General features: G+C 30.1%; 3 protein-coding genes across 3 annotated transcripts in view; 2 read left to right on the forward strand and 1 right to left on the reverse strand.

The window, feature by feature from the left end:
* Positions 1-408, forward strand: part of HELRODRAFT_183398 (hypothetical protein) — a gene marked incomplete at both ends in the record, with an annotated part of 5687 nt that extends 5279 nt beyond the window's left edge. The window contains one exon of the mRNA XM_009012430.1: positions 304-408. Within this exon, the coding sequence (XP_009010678.1) occupies positions 304-408 (105 nt within the window). The remainder of the gene's footprint in view (positions 1-303) is intronic.
* A 1053-nt stretch (positions 409-1461) lies between these two features.
* Positions 1462-1749, reverse strand: HELRODRAFT_91627 (hypothetical protein; the record flags this gene model as incomplete). Its single annotated transcript, XM_009012431.1, has 1 exon — positions 1462-1749. A coding segment is annotated over one exon (288 nt), but the record flags the coding sequence as incomplete, so codon positions are not given.
* Positions 1750-16742: 14993 nt separating this feature from the next.
* On the forward strand, positions 16743-20294 carry HELRODRAFT_183400 (hypothetical protein; the record flags this gene model as incomplete). The annotated part of the gene is made up of 4 exons (XM_009012432.1): positions 16743-16801; positions 17690-17873; positions 19811-19887; positions 20207-20294. The coding sequence occupies 4 exons, from the start codon at positions 16743-16745 to the stop codon at positions 20292-20294; spliced, it is 408 nt and encodes a 135-aa protein (XP_009010680.1).
* Between the last annotated feature and the right edge of the window lie 1805 nt (positions 20295-22099).

Consider the following 22099-nt stretch of genomic DNA (forward strand, 5'->3'; position numbering starts at 1 on the left):
AGTTTGGCTGTCAACCCACAGCGGAAGAAAGGACGTTCTCCAAAGCTCCAGCGAGGGTGGGAAGGACCTTATCAAGTCATCACCCGCTTGAATGACGTCGTCTACCGTATTCAGGAATATCGGAAGCCGAGAGCAAGAATGAAGATCGTCCATTTGGATAGACTGGCTCCGTACCATGCGGACACCGGAACGAAAGCTGTTCGGGACGAACAGAACTAAGAAGGGGGTAATGTTATAACCGTGCTACCGAACGCACTAGATTCTAGCGTATTCTAGAATGTTCTAGTGACTGGAACGTTCTAGAGTATGCTGGAATCGGACCATCGGGAAGAATCTAGAAACGACGCTTGCGAAGAGTATATAAGCGCACGTCGCAAGATATTTGTGATTAGTGATATTCGTGATTAGTGATATTCGTGATTAGTGATATTCGTGATTAGTGATATTCGTGATTACTGAAATTCGTGATTTTGTGAATAGCGATTCGGTGAATTATTTAAAGCGATATTTGATTTGTTTGTTGACGTTGTCATAGCGATAGATTTTGAACGATTTAAAAGTTAATTGTTGCGTTAGTTTGAATTTACTAGAAATAAACGATTAGTTGATTTCTTTTGTAAATAAAGTTTAATAACTAATAATAGTTGATTTCTTCTGTAAATAAAGTTTAATAACTGTTTGGAATATTTTATTCAATCAAGAATTTGAACCCGTCGCATCGTAAATCAGTTACGACAGCGAGAATTATAACAATAATTTAATGATACAGTCGAGGCTTAACATTCGGCTGATAATACAAAACTATGGTATTTATAAAAAAATAATTTTACTGAAGAGCGCACAGTAACTTAATTTACGACTGCCTTCAGCAGAGATAAATATTGGAACTAGAGGCACCTGCCCACGTAAACATGTCACTATCTACGTACATATGAGGATCTGTTCACAAGGTTTACATCATTTTATATTTCTTCCTGTGTTTGCTCTGGAGTAAATTATTAAGAAAATAAATTATGTTCCAAATATGAAAAACTGTTGTTGTTTATTGAATTTGTGATCAACTAATTTCGTTTGGCAAATCAATACATTTACTTTATCTGAAATTTTTCAAACATTTCTACATTAGACTGATTATTGCTATTTTGTCTTTGGATAAGTTAAAATTTATCAAAGGAACTGTAAAGGGAAAAAAAAACAGAAAAGTGTATTAAAAATTTCACCCATGAATCCTGACTGGGATGAGTTAAAATATTTCCTATAATGATTACGAAAAAGATTGATCACAGCGATTGTAATTACAACAACAAGGATGTTCAATGAAGATAATAACAATGGATGAAGATGATTACGATGACTTAATTCAATTTACACAGACAATATTTATTTACTTGCGTTTTAACAAATATCGTCATCATAAAATTTATTTTCTGGAAAAATGAACATCAACTTAGACCAAATAGTTTATTTTGCTGCTGCAGATGCTGGAGCTGGTGCCACTGCCTCCACTTTCTTTGCAACTCCTCCTTCCCTGATGCCATTTCTGAATCTTTTGAAAACTTTATTGAGGTGCTTCATTCTACCAATGCCTTGAGTTCGACGTCTGCATGCTTTTTCATCCCTATCATATTTTCGCATGCATTTAGCGAGATAGCCACATCTGGCGAAGATTTGTTTTTCAAAGTGATAAAATCGGCCACGGTATCTCCTGCACACGGCTTGCTTCTTGTTGTGTCGCTTTTCAAAAGTTGAAAAAATTCTTAACGCAGAAAAACCTAAACGAAAAAAGGCGGTGATGATAATAAAGTTAAAATGATAATGTTGTTACAATGATGAGATCGATAATAATAGATTTATGTATGTTATATGTTCATGAAATGAATCATCAAACTCTGAACTTTTTAAGAAATTGAATAAATACAAAGATTATCACAAGCTGATTTGTCTCTTCCTTATCGGGTTTTATGTAAAAACTTTTTTCATTTTCACATGCACATGAAGTAATTAAAAGAGCTATGCACGTTTCACACAAAGTTAAATGAAAATTGTAAAATTTTAAATTCATTCATATTTGATGATATTTTAAAAAATTATCTTCAATAAATAAATTTTTTCATCATTTGAAAATGTGTTGATGGTTATGTACACGTTAAACGTTCAAAAAGTTCATCAAAATTTTTTATTCTGACAGAATAGATAGTTTCACAATTTCATCTGACATAAGTTTATCTATTAGTGGCCAGCAAGTGTTGTGTTGGTCGGTTTCAAATGCGAGAACTTCGTTGAAAATAAGGCTTCTGCTTGTTCAAATGTGAGCATATCAGGACGAACTGCAGAAAGTAAGGGAGCGCTCTTGAAACAAAAAACAATATCCGAAACCAGATAGCAGGATGCATTTATAATGAAAATATTGTTAAAGTTTAAGTCGAAAAATATATCTCACTTCAAAAAAAGCATTTCAAATTTTTTACAATTGTATTCAATGTTAGATGATTTGAAAATCCACCTTTTTGCATGAAGTCTGAATTTTTACAATTATATTTTTATTGTTTATCTTAGTTGTAGTTATATAGTATAGTAGTATATAGTAGTTATATATTATAGTAGTATATAGTAGTTATCAATTGAACGAATCACATTAAATTAATCAAATCGTAAAGTTACGTCATCAATGTATTTGAAAACATCACAAACATTCAATTCATTGCTACCATTGCAGATCGTAGTTCATGAAGAATTTTGAAAAAAGATTACTTGAACCTTATCTATGTTACGACTACGGGCTGTTAACTTCATTCAGTAGGACTACGAAGAAACATCTTGATGATATGCTAGTTTAAAATTCAATTATATACAATTAATTTTATTGTTCAGCTCTTTCTGTGAAAGACAGAATAAAAAGACATTGAAAAATAGTAAAAGTCAATGAATTGTAAACAATATAATACGAAATGGAATAAAATAAACTAGAAATTTGAACAAAACTGAAAATACGGTAGTGCTTCTTATGAATATACAATAGGTTTTTAATGAGGTGTATATAAGAATAACTTGAAAATTTTATAGGGAATGAATCCTAAAAATATATTTAGTCCCTAATTTCAAAATTTATTCTTATACAATTCATAAATGACATTAGAATTAAATTTTATAACTGTTTTTGATGTTTTTACAGACATTTCTTTTTTCTTTCTTTCTCGTGCCTTAAATTTTCAGGACATTGGCGACCATCGACCTTTATAAAACCCGATCATTAACAAATTTTAGTAGTTGAAATGTAGACGTTTATATGAATTAATAATTTATCATTCGCAATTTTGTAACTTTAACATTCAAAACCAGGAGACATCATTTGAACTGCAAGATTTTTCTTTGTGACTCAAAAGTTTAAAACGATTTATATGAACATGGCATGCTAAATGAAATAAAATAAAATAAAATAAAATTATTATCAAAATGTCGTTAGACTGGCCAATGAAAATGTTAATCAAAGTGAAAACAAATCAGTTTACGATTTTTTTTCACGAAAATCAACATAGGATACCTTTCAAAAATGTATTGTATTATACATTTCTATCCAGTGGATGGTTGCATAAAAAATGGCTTTTAAATTCACGATGCTCTGAAGTAAATTTTATCAATTTTTTAATTTTACTTGCAAAAAAAATTTTAGTACGTGATAATACTTTTTAATCTTTGAGATTTACTTCCAATCAAATTTTTCACCAATTTTTACAAATGCCAAAATAATTTTTTGCAGATTTCCAGAGGTTGTTAACTTGGGCTTTATGAATAAAAAATAAATAACCAATAATATTTTTTAAAATTAATTTAATAGACCAAAATAACAATTTTCATAAAATACTAAAAATGATTTTTCACAATAAAAAACGAAAAAATTGTCCCCATAAGAAATTGAATTGAATTTTGTCCACACTCTCTTCAAATATCCAAATGCCACTGTTTTCAAAATTTCAATTTTTTCTGTCTGATGAAGACTAAAGGTCGGATGTTGAGCAATTTCTTGAGGTTGAACCTGGGTAATCCCAACATGCTTCCTCCTGGTACATGGCAGCAGTTGTTGAATCTTGATATAAACTCGGGCTTGTGGTGGATGACACTAAGGTGTCATTTGTTTCTAGAGCCTTGAATTTTGGTGTCTGGTTGAATAGAAGGCCCTCCATGAAAGATCATATTAACTCGCTAGCAATGACTTGCATACAATTTCTCACAAGATTATACAGGATTCGACACTATTTGAACAGATCTGAAATAAGTCCTATATAGAATGAATTTGAAAACTGTATATTGTACTAATTTTAACAAAATAAATAATGACAACAAAAATTTGGTTAGAAATATTCAATAGAAATTCTGTAGATTTCATAAATGACTACAAACAGTAAAACATGACATCTATTATATATATATATATATATATATATATATATATATATATATATATATATATATATATATATATATATATATATATATTTAGTGTGCAGAAAATGAGTTGGGAACAATATAATATATACGCTCTATAGTGCTAGTGATATGAGGTTTGAGAATTTATACGGGTCCGTGTTCAAGTCCTGTTTCAAACGTATTCTGAAGTTACTGAGGCATCATTAGCAATTTCGTTGTCAATGTGTTGATGTTTGATCCAAGAGTTTTGTTAACTAAACTCTTTTTGTTGGTTTTAATGTCGATTTCGCTATATTTATTTGAAATAATTTTAACATTTTGATTTAGATGTTAATTAACAATTGAAATTATTTATATCCTACATATTGATAAAGTTTGTTTAATGTTTTTGTTATTTTCAACTCATACTGCAGTTAACAAAGAGTGAAGTTAGTGTTGCTGAGTGTTTTTTTAATGTTTACACATCAACCTCATGTTATATGCAAGTTGAGCTGTTTTTGAAATAGAATAAAATTTCAAAATTTATTAAATTCATATTATTTTTTTACTTTTTGATCATTTTTTTATTATTTATTATTTTTTATCAACATTTTGAATAAAATAATTTATTTGAACCGTATAATTATACATTTTTTTTATGATCATGAATTAACGAAAATAATTTTTATAAACTAAGTGTAACAGTGAATTACAAATGTCCGTAAAATGAACCATATATTTATATTTTTCGACGGCAAACCAAAAACTTTAAATAAAAAATTATATCGCTAAATCGAGTTTTCGTTTACCAGAGCAAAGTAAAATTTGAATAACGGTGCAATTTCAACATGATTCGTTATAATGAAAGCACATTTATGCTTAAACGATAAAAATGTTTAAAATCTCTACGAATTCATCCTTACAATTTTGAATCGTCGCGAAGTTTGATCACTGAACATTTTTAAAATAATCGAAAATGTAATTTCATTCTTAATTTCTTTTTCACTATGAAAAAAGGTGATTTGTATTTTTAATTTGGACATAATTAAAAATAGAGTTAGCTTGAATAAATATCTAAATTGGCAAAAAATGAAGCTATCTCCAAGCGAAATGGTACCAGGTTAATTTATCAAACGAACTATTTATTTAGACTTTTTTCTGCTGAAAAACAAAAACTTTTGAAAATGCCACTAATGTTTGTTTAGAATACATAAATTTTATCTGTTATTATAGCCAGGGGATCAAAAAGAATTTTTAGTTTAAATCATATATAAATAAATATTACAATATATTATATATTATTACAATATAATATTATTTTTTCACTATAACTCGTAAAAAAACAAAGTGATATATTGAAATATTTAATATTAATGCCAACGTGCTGGTTAAATAATTTCTATTTAATCGCATTCGATGCATTAAATGTGTTGGAGTGTATCATCGATCATAAGATAAATTGAGGTTATTAATAGGAAGGAATCTTGAAGGGCAGTCTACTTACATGCATTGAAGCTTCTGGGCTCAAGGATTAGTTCTACGGAACGAATAAATTTAAAAGAATTAAATGAAAATTATATATTTATATGTATGACATATATATATTATCCATCATTTATTCGTTGTATACGTGTGTGTGTGTGTGTGTTTGTGTGTATGCCTGTATGTGTGTGTGCCTGTATGTGCGCGTTTTATGTTTGTTTTTTAGTGAAACCATAGAAATCAAACATAATAACTAATCTGAAAGAACAAACTCCAACAAATAGGTAAATGATAAGTTTGTGCGGGAAAGGACTTAAATTCATTCACAGCGTACCGCAGATATGTTCAAGTTCATTCTAAAATTAATTTAAACAAAATTTTTGTTCAATGTTTTCTAATTTCTTTTATTCATCTGAAAAAATTTGTCAAATTTAAGTAAAATGTTTTGATGTTTATTTCATTATTCACCGTTTTTTACTTATTAAAAATTCCATTTTGTAAATTTAAGTTTTAAAATAAGTTGGTACTGAATGGTTATAACGAGTCACATAATACAATTTTAATCGAGGTTATAATTCCCTGCCTAACACTCTCGCAATGTAACTCTCAAAATATTTAGGTGCTGGCGAAGCTAAGTTGATACCTCAGTTGAAATGGAAGGCAATAAATTCTAAATGATGGCTGTTTAGTCTGTGTTTGAGACGCAAACGATATAAGCCCAAAAAACTCTTTCTTTCCAAGAAAAGTGATGTCTACGGTTGGTGCACGTCTGCATGAGTGACATTAAGTGCACCTAGAAGAGCATGGACGTGAATAATGTTAACCACATGTTCAAGATAGCGCGCCAATATGCTCCTCCTAGAGCCACAAACGCCCGTCGGGGAGAATTATGCTCACTCGCAGATTACTCGATGTCAGAAATGAATATGCACAATGCATCGTCAGTCACAGCGCGTAGTCGTGTCTCTGTTTTACGTGTCTTCGATGTTTCCGATTAATCAATTTGTTTGTGGGCTTTTTGTAACACGCTCGTCTCTATCGCAACATTTTTTTGCAAGTTTTTGAAGGTTAATTCGATGTTTTCCTTCTTCTAACAGGTGGGTATAGGTACTGATGAAAGTTTATAAATAAATTTATTATCCTCACAAAAAAGTTTAAGGACAATTTGCACAGTTACCCATCAGTCCATATGTTTTATTTTAGATTTTTTTTTTATTTTACTCATCATTTACCTTTTATTACAAAATACTGAAAATATTTATTTTGGTTGTGTAGTAAGCACACTTTCAGACAGAGCATTGAAATATGGCTATTTAAAACTTGCAAATTTCTACTTTAATTTAATTCTTTGTATGTTACGATAGATTTTAACAATTCAATGTAGGACTCAGCGAGTTTTTCGTTCGTTTGTTCGTTCGTTCGTTCGTTCGTTCGTTTTTTCGTTCGTTCGTTCGTTTGTTCGTTTGTTAGTTGTTTGTTTCGTGGGAGCCTCGCTGCCATTTTCTTCCTGAAAATTTTGATATATCTTTAACAGCAACGGATCGCGGTGAATCATTGAAAAGCTGGTTTTCAAACAGAGTTGATGGCTCATGTAATAATCAGATTTATTGCTTTTGAGATTTTAATTTTTTTTCGAAATGTTTGTCATTTCTGAAACACTTTGTCGTCATTTCAATCAATTTTCGTCTGAAATCATCCTCTTAGTTGCCAGATTTTATTTTTATTTTTCTGAATTCTGAATTGTTTCCAATTTTCACAACATTTTCAAAAAATTGTTACTATTTCTTTCAACTTTTTAGTTAGCTTTTATGCAACTTTTCAACAAATTAAAAAATATTTTACTGAATTAAATTAGATTGTTATGGCTTATCGTATTTCATGATTGACAAAATACTAGATAAATACATTTTTAATTTTCAGATGTATAATTAAAAGTTTATAGAATAATTAAAAAATTGAAATTAATAAAATTATTTCTTAAAAATATTAATATTCTTTTGTAGCGTAATAAGAGCTTGTAGGGGTTCCATATTATTTAAAATGTTATTTTCTTTTTTGGGATCCTTTATTATGTCCGTATCAACGTTTTAATGAAATAGTCTTGTTAAAACAGAGCTCGCGTTTTGTGTCAATAATTGAAATACTAAGAAAAATTTGGCTGGCTGGCAGGGTATATGTCATGGTTAAATTATATCATATGCGCGATGTCGTAGATGGCTTCATTGTAATGCTATGTTTAAAATCTGTTATGTGAAATGAGTGCAGTATAAAAATATATCCTCATGAGTCGAGTTGGATGTTGAAGAATGTTAAATAATGGCACTATGTAAATTGTGAAGATTTAGGAATTAGACGTTTGGCTATTTTTCTGGTTGGTTAGTTAATTGGTCGGTCGGTTGGTTGCTTTGTTAGTCGGATGGCTGGTTGGATTGTCGGTGGGTCAGTTGGTTAGTTAGTAGCTGGCTGGTTATTTGGCTGGTTAGTTAGATGGTTGATTGGTTGATTGATTAGATGGTTGGTTGTTGTTGTTTGGTTAATTGATTGGTCGTTCAGTTTGTTGGTTAGTTGGTTGATTGGTTGGTTAGCTGCTTAATTGATCAGTGGGCTAATTGATTGGCTAATTGGTTGATTGGTTGGAGGTTTGGTTGGCTGGCTTGCTGTTTAGAATGTATAAATGTCAACAAAAAATCAACGCAAAAATACAAACAAAAGAGCATGAATGAAGGCCATTAATGAATTATTAATTATGAACGGCGGGGACCTGCTCAATGACAGGAAATGAAACTACTATTACTGCATGCGTTCTGAAATTTTCAATCTCCTATCGGCGTGCATACAAACAAATCTTTAATGATCATTCTCAGCTGGAAAATCAAATTGCAAACTGCAATTTTTTCAATCGTGGTTACATAAAAAAAATTGTTTTTTGGGCATGGTCGTGATTGTATGAAGTCTAATAAATCTAACAAAAAAATAAAAAAGAACTAACAAAAACTTAAAAGTTGAGAAGTTTTATATGATTGCTAAACGCATCTAAGTGCTCAAATGTATTTCCTATTACCAATTTTAATTCTAAACCGACAGTTAATTTTTTAATTAATTTTTGGAGGTGCTTTTTGTTTTGTTACAAATTGTAAGAATAATATTTACCTTGAGATAGAAATCAACTTTTAAATTAGCTAACCAATAATTGATATAAACAACAAAAAGCACAACAGCAACAGCAGAGACAATAAAAGCAACAACAACAATCACAACGACAACATCAACAAAAATAACTTTTGAGAACTGCTCAGAAGTTAATTTAATAATTTTAAATACTAACAACAACCTTAAAAACAAACCCAACAATAATCCCAGCCACTAAAATTATCACAACAACTGCAACAATAATAACAACAACAATAAGAGCATCAACACCAACCTCGCAGAGGAGGCTAAATGTGATCTCTTCCTTGCCTAAAACTTTTCCAAATATTGAAAACATCCGTTTGTAAATAAATATCCTCTTTCCAAGTTACACCTACACAAAACAACATACATATGCAAAGATAACAAAATACATGCGTGTAAATAACAATATATATAACAACATAAATACAAGCATAAGATGAAAATGATGATGAAAACGTATGATAACGAAAAATTTAATTGCAAATAATAACCAGTGACTATAGAACATTATTTATGAGTCATTGATCTAGTAGTTACGGTCAGACACAAGTCGATATGTAGGGATATATAAAAGATGTATAATCGGGTTTATAATAAATCCATTATTTGCACTGTTGGCCAAGTAAACATAGAGACCGTTGATGAGTGAATGTGTCTTCACATCAACTTCTGATTTCTATGATTTCCGTGTTATTTATTCCTTCTCTCGTAATATGCGTCAAGAGGTTTTATACATCTACTTGTTATATACACGTGAGGTTGTATGTTCAATGTTGTAATGTATGTTGTAATTTTTACATTGATACTGTCTAAAGAAGAATGCATAATAAGGTACTTGGAAGAATTAAATTTTGTAGCAGTGTTGTCTGTCAGTTTGTTTGTGTGTGTGTCTGCGAGTGTTTGTGTGTGTGGTTCATCCGCACGTTTGTCATCATTATGCATCTTACGGCATATGATGAGATGAACTTATCGTGGAGAATGATTCATGGAACTTATTAATAATATATGCAATTATTGTTTGATTGAAAGGGATTCTAGTGTGGTGGAATGCATGCCTGCAATCAAAAAAACTCTGCCTTCTAAAATAAAAATCGCCGATCAGCCTGTCCAAAAGCTATCATTTGATAATGATCATGACAAAAACATCAACGATGATAAAAATGAAAAGAGCCAAAGAGTTAAATTACAAATTCTAACAAAATTAAAAAAACAGTTATTCAATTTTTAATAAAAATTCTGGTTAATTATTCTAAATCAACTTACAACATAATTGTTAAGGATTTTGAAATTTTTGATAGATAAAACTGGAAATGTTAAACAAATTCATTTCAATATATTTGACACCATTGAATATTTTCTTCGTATGTGTTTGCGTATGTTTGTTTGTATATATATATCTTCATAAACATATATTTTTATGTATACATATATATATTTTATATGCCAATTTGCATCATTGTTATTTTTATTAATATTATTATTATCATTAATAATAATGAATTCTATGACACTGTTTTTCAAATTTTTTGTTTAAAAATATTATTTAATCCACAGTCATTGGAAACAACATTATTTTTTTTTACAAAAACAAGAGAGAAAAATAATTGACATTCTTTATCTCTTAATTAGACGATTTAATTAAAAAAAATATTTCATCTTTGAATAACTTTATTTATTTATGGATTTAGAGAAAATTTTTCAGTTTCATTCTTCAGGAAGCAAAGTTGTTTGAAAGTTAATGGAGCTTTATAATTTTCTGCTTTTCAGTCTGAATAAAAAAATTTGCCCCATAATATTATTCCTTATTAATAATAAATTGGTTTAATATTAACTCAAAGTTTTAATAAATTTATTAATTTGTTTTTTGTTCATTTTTTTTAAACAAAAAGATGTCAATCAGAAAAAAACTTAATTTTAATAAATTTTGCCTGAAGTTTTAAGAAATTGTTTTGCCTTTATTATTTCTTAAAACGGCATCATTAATTATAAACAGCACCACAGAAATCCAACATTCATTTAATATCCCCAGTTGACAGCGGTCAGTTCGACTGACTTGTGCAGGGCAGACGGACAAATTGTAACGACTTGACAAGAAAAGGACAATAACAGAAGACGTGGACGCAGAATGAACGAGGCGACGGGCAATATGCTGAACAGACCCTGGAGTGTCTTCGGCTAGACATTAACGCGCTAATATGGGCCAAACACGTTGTCGATTTAATGCTAGGCATTAATTGCAAGATGCCTCTTTTGTCCTCCTTCTATTTCTCCGAATATAACTCCGTGTGTCTGTATGATGTAAGGCTGTATTTTTGTGTGTTTTTGTGTTAGGCTGTGCTTCAATGTCATTGTACACATGTTGTTGTTTTAATTCTGTAAGAATAAATCGTTCGTTCATTCGTTCGTTCGTTCGTTCAGATTTTCGACACACCGAAAATGACATAGAAATGGATTTATGAAATGAAACTACGACTAATTTGTGATCGACACAAAAATACATTATCATAAATTTTATTATATTGGTTTTAACTTTGTCTAAAATTTGAACGAATTTAAAAACTCGTTATGTTCAATCTTTAGGTCCTTTTTGTTTTGGAGAATGAATGAAAAATGGTTTGTTTTACATACCGACTTACACACGAATCCATGTGAATTATATTTAGGATATAATAATTATTTTTAGTCCTCCCAATTTTCAAGGTTTTTTTTTGTTTTGGAAACAAATAAAATTTGTACATAAATTTGTACAAACTATGTAAATTAATATAATTGTTTATTATTATTGTGTGTGAGTGAGTGAGTGTGTGAGTGAGTGAGTGAGTGAGTGAGTGAGTGAGTGAGTGAGTGAGTGAGTGAGTGAGTGAGTGAGTGAGTGAGTGAGTGAGTGAGTGAGTGAGTGATTTTATGTTCGTAAATTTATGGCTTCATGTCTGCTAGTCAATTAACACGAGTATCTGCAGGGAATTTATTTTTTTTTCCTCATAATTATAATTTTTTTTTCTAATTTAAAATTATTTTTTCGGAAACATTTCTAACACTTACACAGTGCACGTGTGACTCCACGCATTGCACTCATTGCACGTGATAGACTAGGATCCGATTGCATTCGAATCCGGTTACGACAGTTGACAGCATGATGGACGTGGTCCCTTAACCATTCCACCATCTCACCTTCTTCAACCATCTATATCTGTTTCTATTCGTCTTTATAAATGTATATATTGTCATAACCACCGAAATGGTCAAATGGCGCTATATTATTTGTTATCTTATTTACTGTTATCTTTGCTATATTTGTAATCTTTGGATTGTAAATTATAGAGGATTGTAAAGAAATGTCGATTCTGTACTAAAAATCTACCGTAGAGACTATTTAAGAATTTGTTTATAGAGAGGTTTTCAGCGAGGTTTGAAGGGAAGTCGTAAATGTGATTTTTGTAGTTTACTGGATTAGCTTAGTGTTTCTATTACTGTTTGGTATTCAAATAAAAGTTCTACAAAGTTTGCGTTTGAAATAGTTGTGTTTATCTATCGGAAATCTTGAACCTACGGAATAATGAACGCTTGACGATCGTTGGAAGCTACAACACTGGTGTGTAACTCCCAAATATAGAGATCTTTTAATTTATTTTATTTATTCGTTTATTTGCAAAATAAGCAGGAGACAGTAACATAATTAGCTCAACAAGTACAACCAGTCTAAAATAAAATGAATGCAAAATATGAAGTGACAAAATAAATTTTCTGCATTAATTCCAAACCTTCGGGTCATAATGAAACAGACTTACCTGTAACAATTTTAGTCTTGTTGGGTAAATATAAAAGGTATGTTGTTGTCTTGTAACTCTGTTTTTTATGCTGTTTTCTAAATACAGACAATTTTTAAAATCTTTGAAGTTATAACATCGGTGTTGGTAGTTACGAGAGTCAAGAGTTACAATACAATTGCAATACAAACAGGTATATTTTTAAATCATTCAAATTTTACAAAATAATTTACAATATTTCAAACGCAGAACATTGACCAACCTTTAAACAATATTTAATCAATTTTTCATACCAGCTTGAACTGATTTGCAAGTATAATATTTTTATTCATATGCAATGATTTATGTACATCTGCATCCTATTCAAGATCCATGTGAACATCCTATAAACTGCAATTAACTATTTAATCTCGACAGCAAGAAGAATTGTTCGTTATATTACAACGTACTTGTTTGTCTATAATGTATTTGATTGTTTAAAACGTAGTTGGCCGTTTATAATGTATCTGAATCAGTGTTTGATAATAATTTGTACGTTGAATATCATTCAACATTGTGAGGCAGATTCAGGTTTTTGGCATTTTATTAATTTGAAATTGATTTGTTTTATTTTGATCAAAAATTTGGTAAAAAATATATCAAACATAAGGTCTTTTAAACTCTGGCAATTAACGCTATCATTCGTGTTTGAATAATCTTACAACATCCTTTAAAAGATTTTTCGAGTGTTCTTTGCTATTTCAACAATCTCCCAATCACAATTTTTAGCAAATGACTCATGAAAAACCTCGTCGTTTTGCAACGAAAATCTTTATAAAGAAATTAATTTGTATTCGAGATTAACTAAAGTTCATATTTCAATTTGAATTAACTCGAGTTTACTGACCACTAATTTGTTCTGCTAGTTGTCTTGTTCAAGAACTATTTTTTCGCAATTTATCGCATTTTTCTTAATGATTGAAAAGTGTTTGAAATGTAAATATAAATATATTAGTTACTGTTACTGATGCGAGTAAAATATTCCAAATTTAAAACCCTGACGATATGATTGTTTCCTTTCAGCTGTGTGTCCTGGAAGATTCAGACATTTTTTTTGGCTTATAAACATCCTCGTCATGAAGTGTTAATAAATGTTCCTTTACGGTTTGATGATAAGGTTTATAACATTTTCCATATTTATTGATTATTAATTTTTATATTCTCCTTGAAAACAAAAAATTCATGTCAGTGACGAATTACAAACTTTACTGAAAAAAAAATCTTTTGCTGAATATTTTAATATGTATTTTTAACCATGTGAGAAAATCAGTTTTTGGGATTGTGAAAAAGAATTCATAACATATTTTAGTAGCGTGCTGACACTATTGTAAAAGAAAAATAAGTTTCTGAGTCAAAATATCGGAGCTTCTCATAAAGAGTTTAAAGTTTATTTGTTAGAAAAATTATAATTTAAAAAATTTCTGCTAATTTTTTACAATCTAATAAATTAAATTTTGTTTTTATATTTTTCTTAGACATTATGCATTTACTATGATCAACTTTCTGAGGGAACGATGATAACTGGCCAGAAAGTTGAAAATAAAATTTTATGGGTTAGGATTTCTTTTTATTTAATTTTGCATGAAATAAATTTATTTTGGGTACAAGTGAAACATGATTAATTGTAGTTTACACGAGATCAAAACAATCACAGTGTAAAGGTTAATATATTTATAAAACATGCTACTAAAAGAAAAAATTCTTGTCACTAATAACACAAAAACAGCAGCACAGTAACAATATTATCCAACTATGCATATGAAAATCCTTCGAGAACTTTTCAAGAGTGAATATAAAAATCATAAAATGAACAAAAAAATTACTAAAAACAACTTCAAAACCTATCAACTAATTAATTTAGAAAGCGCTCTTCCCGACGTATTCCACTCTGCTTCTTGACAAACTTTGCAAAAATGAGTTTTGAGATCCGCACTGAATTTGGTAACCAAAAAAAGGGGGTCAGATAAAAACGTGGAATGTTCCTAACAAATCAACCACAAATAATAAGGGCAAATTTTGCATTAAAATTTAAAAAAAAAATGAAAACGTAAAAAGGATTGTAGACAAGAAATTTTAAGTTCAACTATTGACCTATTGGGAGTTGTAATTCATTTTCACAACCAACTAAAAAGTGCAATTTCAATAGCTTTAGCGTGCTTCAATGTTGACAAAATTTACTAACATTGTTAGGGCAAAATATTATTTCTAGATAAAAGCACCAAAATGACAAATAAACTTGAAGTATAATCGTCAAAAATTTCATGACAATGAAAACAAAAACTTGTAACAATATAATTAATTTAAGAACATAGTTAGAACTTCCATGAAGCATATAATTACGTAGTAAAAGCATTGCACTTGTGGCTATTAATAACTTCTAATCACAACAGCAGTGAAAAAACAGCAACATATCTTTAAAATATACCAAAAAATGACATTCAAATCATTTTGAAATTCAGAAGATATTCTAATACTGGGGCAACATTAACATGTTAACAAAACATCTTAACACAGTTGCAATTGCAGCTTTAATAATGACATAACATTATATTTTTTTCAGCAAGGCCATTTTAAGGCGAATAACTTTACCTATCGTTTAGAAGAGAAGTCACACGCAAAACCTCAATGCCCACAAAGTTCTCCTAAAACAAGAATTGATAATAAATTTTATCTGGTTTGTCGTGATAGATATCCATTTTAACGCCAACAAAGTTACATATAATGAAAATGAACAACATATCTTGATATATATTGACGTTCAAATTTTATTTTGAATGAATAAAATATTCTAGTATGAACTTTCGTAGTTTTTTATTTTCCATCTTCATTCAACTTATTCTCCGGTCGAGAAATCAGCAAGTGATAGAAGGGACAGAAAAGTCAAGAAAAATCGCAAAATACAAAAATTCACTAGACAACAGATGTTAATTTTGAGCCAAGAACTAACACTCAATTTATAAGAAGGTTATTACTGTATAATGTAGTGAATGTTAGAGCGACTAAATATTTAATTGAAGGAGCTCTCTCCTCTAAACTGAGGCAGTCCTACGAGAAGGATTGGAATGATTTGTCATTAAGTTGAAAACAAATTTAATAAAGGGTTAATGATCTTACTCAGAAAAAAAAATAAAAAATTGTGTTGAAATTTTACAAACAATTTTAACTATTTATAACTCAAAACATCGAATGAGTGTCAAGCAATCGATATTTGATCAATTTTTTAAATGATTTACATTAGCATTTATTCATATTACAATATTATCATTTATATCTTGATATCACCAAAACAACCCATATTTGTTTGTTCAATTGTTTGTATGCTTGCTAACTTGCTTCTTTTCCTGCTTGCCTGTTTGTTTGTTTGTTCGTTCGTTTGTTCGTTCATTCGTTTGTTTGTTTGTTCGTTCGTTCATTCGTTTGTTTGTTTGTTTGTTGCCCATCTTTATATTACAATAAAATTATTCAGGGTATACAGATATAAATTTTTAAATGAATAATATCAAAAGATGAACTTTGATTCAAAGGACAGACGTTAAATTTCCTTAGGCTGACGTTGACGCAGTTGAGTACAATTGAAGAAGAAGAAAGTTGAAAAATAGAAATACAAACACCCACAGTGTCAAAAAATATGTTCATTTGTTGTTTCATATGACCGATGATCAAATTGCCTAATATGTTTGGCACTCGAGTAAAAATTCAAACTAGAATTATCCATTCCAGTTGTTCCAACGAAGACCTAAAACACAAAGGCCAAAAATGTTTATAAGCAAAATTTCATTTCTTTTATCACTCATCCAGATATTTTCTCAATAAATCGCTAGTTTTATTGTTTTCTTCGTATTTACTTTGTTGGTTGGTTGGTGTCAAGATTGCACAATGGTTACAACTCAGTTACATGATTCACAAACAAGCCAACAGCCTAACGAAGGCGTGAAGTTTGTATACTGAGCGTAGCGAAAACGTCGTCTTTACTTCTGAAGAAACCATTTGATCGGACCATTTTAAATGTGGATGATGGGATGATAGCTGGTGTTTGAAGGGTTTGATAGCAGGTAACGCTAGAAAACTAGTTGAAACGTGATAAAAATTCACTCACGATTTTTACAAAATTTGTTTTAATAATTCTTTTTTTAAATTTTTTCAACAAATTGAAATATAAATCAATTCTGTGCCAAGAATAATTTACAAACCGAAAAAGTTAAAAATTTTTGGAAGCAAAATTGAAAAATAGAAAAAATTCACGTTTCATGTACTTGCACACAGTATCCAAATTTTTAAAGATACTGTTACTGCGATCTAAAGATACCGTTAAAGATACCGCGGAAATGATCGAATTGCGCTATATTATTTGTTATGCTACGTTTGTACTCTTTGGATTGTAAACCATAGAGGATTGTAAGGAAATAATAAATCTATGCTAAAAATCTAGGTTATACAATGTCCGCGTAACCAGGTTTACAGTCAGGTTTCCAGCTAAGAAAGCAAAATCGTAAATGTGATTTATGTAGCTACATGGATTAGTTTATTGTTTCTATTACTGTTGATATTCAAATAAACGTTCAACAAGGCTTGCGTTTGAAGCAGTTGTGTTCATCTTGAACCTACGGAATAACGAACACTTGACGATTGTCGGAAGCTGAATTTTCAAGAGTTACAACAATATAATGTCTATTAGATCTTTGCATATTTGTGTCTGTGTGTTTATGTCTGGGTCATGCGCTAATCATATAATATATATAAAACTTTTAATATGTCAACATTTTTGGTTTTTTAATTACCTATATACAACCACTTGTTCGATGTATAATATTGTGTGACTGTAGTTTTTTAGTTGTGAACGTGTGTATGAGTGTATATGTATTTGTGTATGAACATTCTGGTATGATGTGCTTCAGTGCAAGCTTGTCTCTGAAGCAGTATGAAGAGAAGGTGCAATCTGCAACCCCAGAAGAGTTCCTAGTACCAACTAACACATGCAACCATGTACCCGCCATGTATCTCATCCATGTATCTCATTCAACCATGTATCTCATTCAAAGCGTGTTATTCAACCAAATGCACACGTGTAAATGTGTTTGTATAAATTTGTAAAATAAGAAATGTGTGTGCTTGTTTTGTAACTTTTCAACAGCACTAAAGACGTAACATAATTTGCACTCGCCATCAGTTATTTGACATAACATAAAATTACTTGTACACATACACAACCTTTATAAATTTGTATTCACGTATGTACAATGTACATTGTACATATACACGTACACTTATATTATACATGTCAACATGTGCAACCTCCTGAGGTACTTTGTATGGTGATCAGATGGGGGGAGCTATTTACCAATTAAGGATTGCAGGTAATAAGTTTCATTAATTTGTGATCTCACTTTACTATGATGTAGTAACAAACAGATTTTTGTCCTAATGTTTTGCTTGCTTCTATTTTGTTTAGCAGATTTGAAGTTACAAAATATTTTCAACAAATGCTAAACTCTTCAAAATCATGCCTCAAAAGGCAAACATTGGAACAATGACAGTGAGTTCATTCTTGTTCGGATTTTGAGAAAATCAACAAAACTCACGTAACCTGTTTGGAATTTTTAAACACATCACCCAAATTAGATTTTTGATTTAATTTGCTTTGAAATCTGAATGCTGCAAAACTTTGCAACGATGCAAAATTTTGTGCAATTGGTTTGAAGCCAAATTTTATTGAAGCAATTGTGTTAAATGGATATGAATAAGGGTAAGAAGTCTTTAACTCAAGAATTTAATTATTTCAGAAAACATACTTTTTCTTCTCATAATACAGATTTTCAGATCTAATCAAAAAACGTTTGATACTTTTATTCTGCAAGCGAGTTACTTACATGTGTTGAGGATAAAACTGGTGAAAAGATTAAAAAAAACAACTATCAAATTTATTCACATGTATTTTCATATGATTATACTGTAAAAAGCCTAACTACATTCGTTGAAATTATTGTCTACTAACTTCGTAAGCTTGAATTGTTAAGGATATATTTACCAAAACTATTTTTTTGCAAACATTCAACAAGTTATCCATTACAGCATTCAAACCTGCATGCTCAGAATCATATTTTTTTCTGATTATTTTATCAGCACAACTGCACACGTACGAATAAACAATTTCTTTTAAATTTCTTTTAATAATTCCACTAAAAAATAATTCCTTCAAAGCAGTGCTCCAGTATGTTTCAAAGTTTCGTTACACACGCGAGACACATCAACTGAGCAGACCAATTGTCGAGGGCGCCCGATTACGTGATGGAATGTATTGAATTATGCAGGGCTACTTTTGAATGGAATTCATCCAACCACCGTTGCACTTATCGGAGTGCAAAAAAAATTTATACATGAATAATGAAGCTGCCTGACACTGCATACTAACCGCAGTTTTATTAGCTGGCAAATAGAACAAAGTAATTAAATGGAACATGTCTTAACTTTATTTGAGAAGATTTAACTAAAACAATTCATAAATTTTTGGCATAATAAATGTTGAAACTTTATTTTTTTACCATCAAACCATTTTAACGATAAAAAAATTATTGAATATATAATAATAATTTAAGTTCTTGTAAATAGATTTTTTTGTAATATATTTCTTTTTTGTTACTGCTGCACAGAGTGTTGTTGAACACTGTAGCATGTTGTTGCGTGTTGTTGCAGATTGTTGTGTGTTGCTGCATATTGCTGTTTGTTGCATGTTGAATGTTGATGTGCGGTCATGTATGTTGCATGTTTCCGTGTGTTGCATATTTGTGTGTGTTGTTGCATGCCGCATGTGTGTTGTGTGCTGCTGAATGTTCATATGTGTGGTTGTTGCATGTTGTTGCAGGTTGTTGCAGCATCTTTTTGCTCTAGTTCTTAGGTCTTGTGCATTAAATCCAGTTTTCAATTATCTGCATTTGATTCACTGTCAGGCATGGACAATGAGGATATTTTTTATGTCAAATGATGAAATTCTTCCAATGGTCCCATGCAAACGTACTCTCACCTAGTCAGTATTCTCTTCACGTTTGGTGTTGTTGGGAGTTTTTGAGTGCTTACATTGGCGATTCAAACAGCTTTTCAAATTTTGCTAATTGTCAACTACAGCATTGAATTAAACCAAAAAATTAACTCATTTTTGGAAACAATTTTAAAAATTTTAATAATAAATATGTTTTTTTATTATTGCCCTAAAGACAAAAACTTAAGTTATTAGAATAAAAAAAAATGCGTGATTGCTGATAGCTAAACAAACAAGAATTGATATAAAAACCTTTGCCACAACGATGATGATGATGATGATGATGGCGATTGCCTTACAACCAAAGCAGTTTGAATAATGATGAAAACATAAGTAAATCAGACGGCCAACTAATTTTAAACGCCGACAAACTCGAACGAATCATGGTACGATAAAAAATAAATTTATTACGAAAAAGATATTTTTGAATCCGGTATGAAGCAAGTTAAAGTAGAAGCCAGCATAAATGTTTGCCCAATGTCTGCCATATGATTTGCATAAACATCGAATGACAACGTTAACATTGCATATCTTAAACGCCGCATGAATACTGTGCGCATGATAGGACACGGTTGACATTGCCTATAAACGCCATAAACATTCGCGGCTTGGACATTTGGCAAATGCCATCTGCATTAGCATAACAGATGCATACGTTGTTGTTTGTATGTAGATGCTGAGAAAGAAATTATTTATGCTTTCCATGATAATAAAAACTGACTCTTATTTATTTAATCTTCACTTTTTTCATATTTATTACAAAAGTTTGCCAGAACTTACACGTACCAGTTCATGATATTTAATAAAAAAAAATAATTGGATAGAATACTCAAAAAAACTCTATAGAAGATTAAGATTAGCGTTAATGAGAAGATCATTTAGAAAATTTTTTAGCCGCTAGACGGTGTCGAATGTTCAATAAATTCAACTCGTGCAATGCATCCACATTTTTATTCATTCAAAAGTTCTGTGTTGAGTAACAAATCATACTTAATCAAGACAACTTCACAATTTTATTTTGATTCTTAAAGTACTAAAAATTAAACAATTATAAAATTGTAAAAAACTCAGTCTGTAATTGTTGTCAGATGTACTGATAGAACGCACCATCAAATTTCAACTTTCCCGGTGAGCTTATGATGGAGGTTGACGCTGATTAGTACGAACGAGCTTTGCGTATTTCAAAAAATTATATTACATGTTGAATTGAAAATATGAAAAGACTGCATATAATCCGATTGAATTCAGCACTGTAAACCAGATAACAAATCACAACATTAAGTGTTAAATATTTTTTTGATACATGCAAATATTATATGTGTGGTGTATTTATATTTATATGGCGTGATGTTGGCTTGCATCTACAATTACGAAAGACGTATAGGGGTGGAAATTTGTCTTTATGTATATTACGTATATATAAATATATATATATATATATATATATATATATATATAATCATTAAAATTTGTAAGAACAAACATTCAATAAGAAAGAAAAATGTTCAAGAAGTATGCGCAAGATTTTGCAAGCGAAAGTTTCACAAAATTACAATCATTAAGCTTGCACACAGATTCGTTCTTTCAGGAGTAATAAAAAGTATGAGCCAGGTTAATTAACGTTTGCTTCTAATATTGTTTTTTGTGTCTATTACAATATTGCTAATTAAAATCGCTTGATGACTAAAAAACAAGAGTATAATATTTAACAACATAAACAACATAATAACAAAAAACAAACCAAACAACAACAAGTTTAAAACTTGCGTAAATGAACATTTTTTTCAATTATTGATTGAGTTTTTGGTTGACAAAGCTGAAATTCGTTTACAACTATTACATACAAAAGCTGAAATGAAAAACAATCTTCTTATTTTTTTTTCTGTATCTTCAATTACAATTCTCTGTGATTCAACATTTACTCTTCTATAAATATATATATGCGTGCTCTTGTTTGGTGTACATTTCACGGCCAGGCAAGAGACGGTTCAGGAAACATTACGCATACCTAAACTCACATGGACAAATTCATCTGAAATGTAATTCATTGAAGATTTTAAGCAACTGCAAACATTCTAATCAGCGAAATCAATTTTCCGTTATTCAGTGTCTGATTTACGATATTTTCCAATCAGCGGAAAAATTTTTTTTTTCCGGAAAAAAAATTCAAATGGAAAAAAAAGCCCGTTGCAACTTCCTC

This window comes from Helobdella robusta, assembly GCF_000326865.2.
Source record: "Helobdella robusta unplaced genomic scaffold HELROscaffold_106, whole genome shotgun sequence".
Lineage (NCBI taxonomy): Eukaryota > Metazoa > Annelida > Clitellata > Rhynchobdellida > Glossiphoniidae > Helobdella > Helobdella robusta.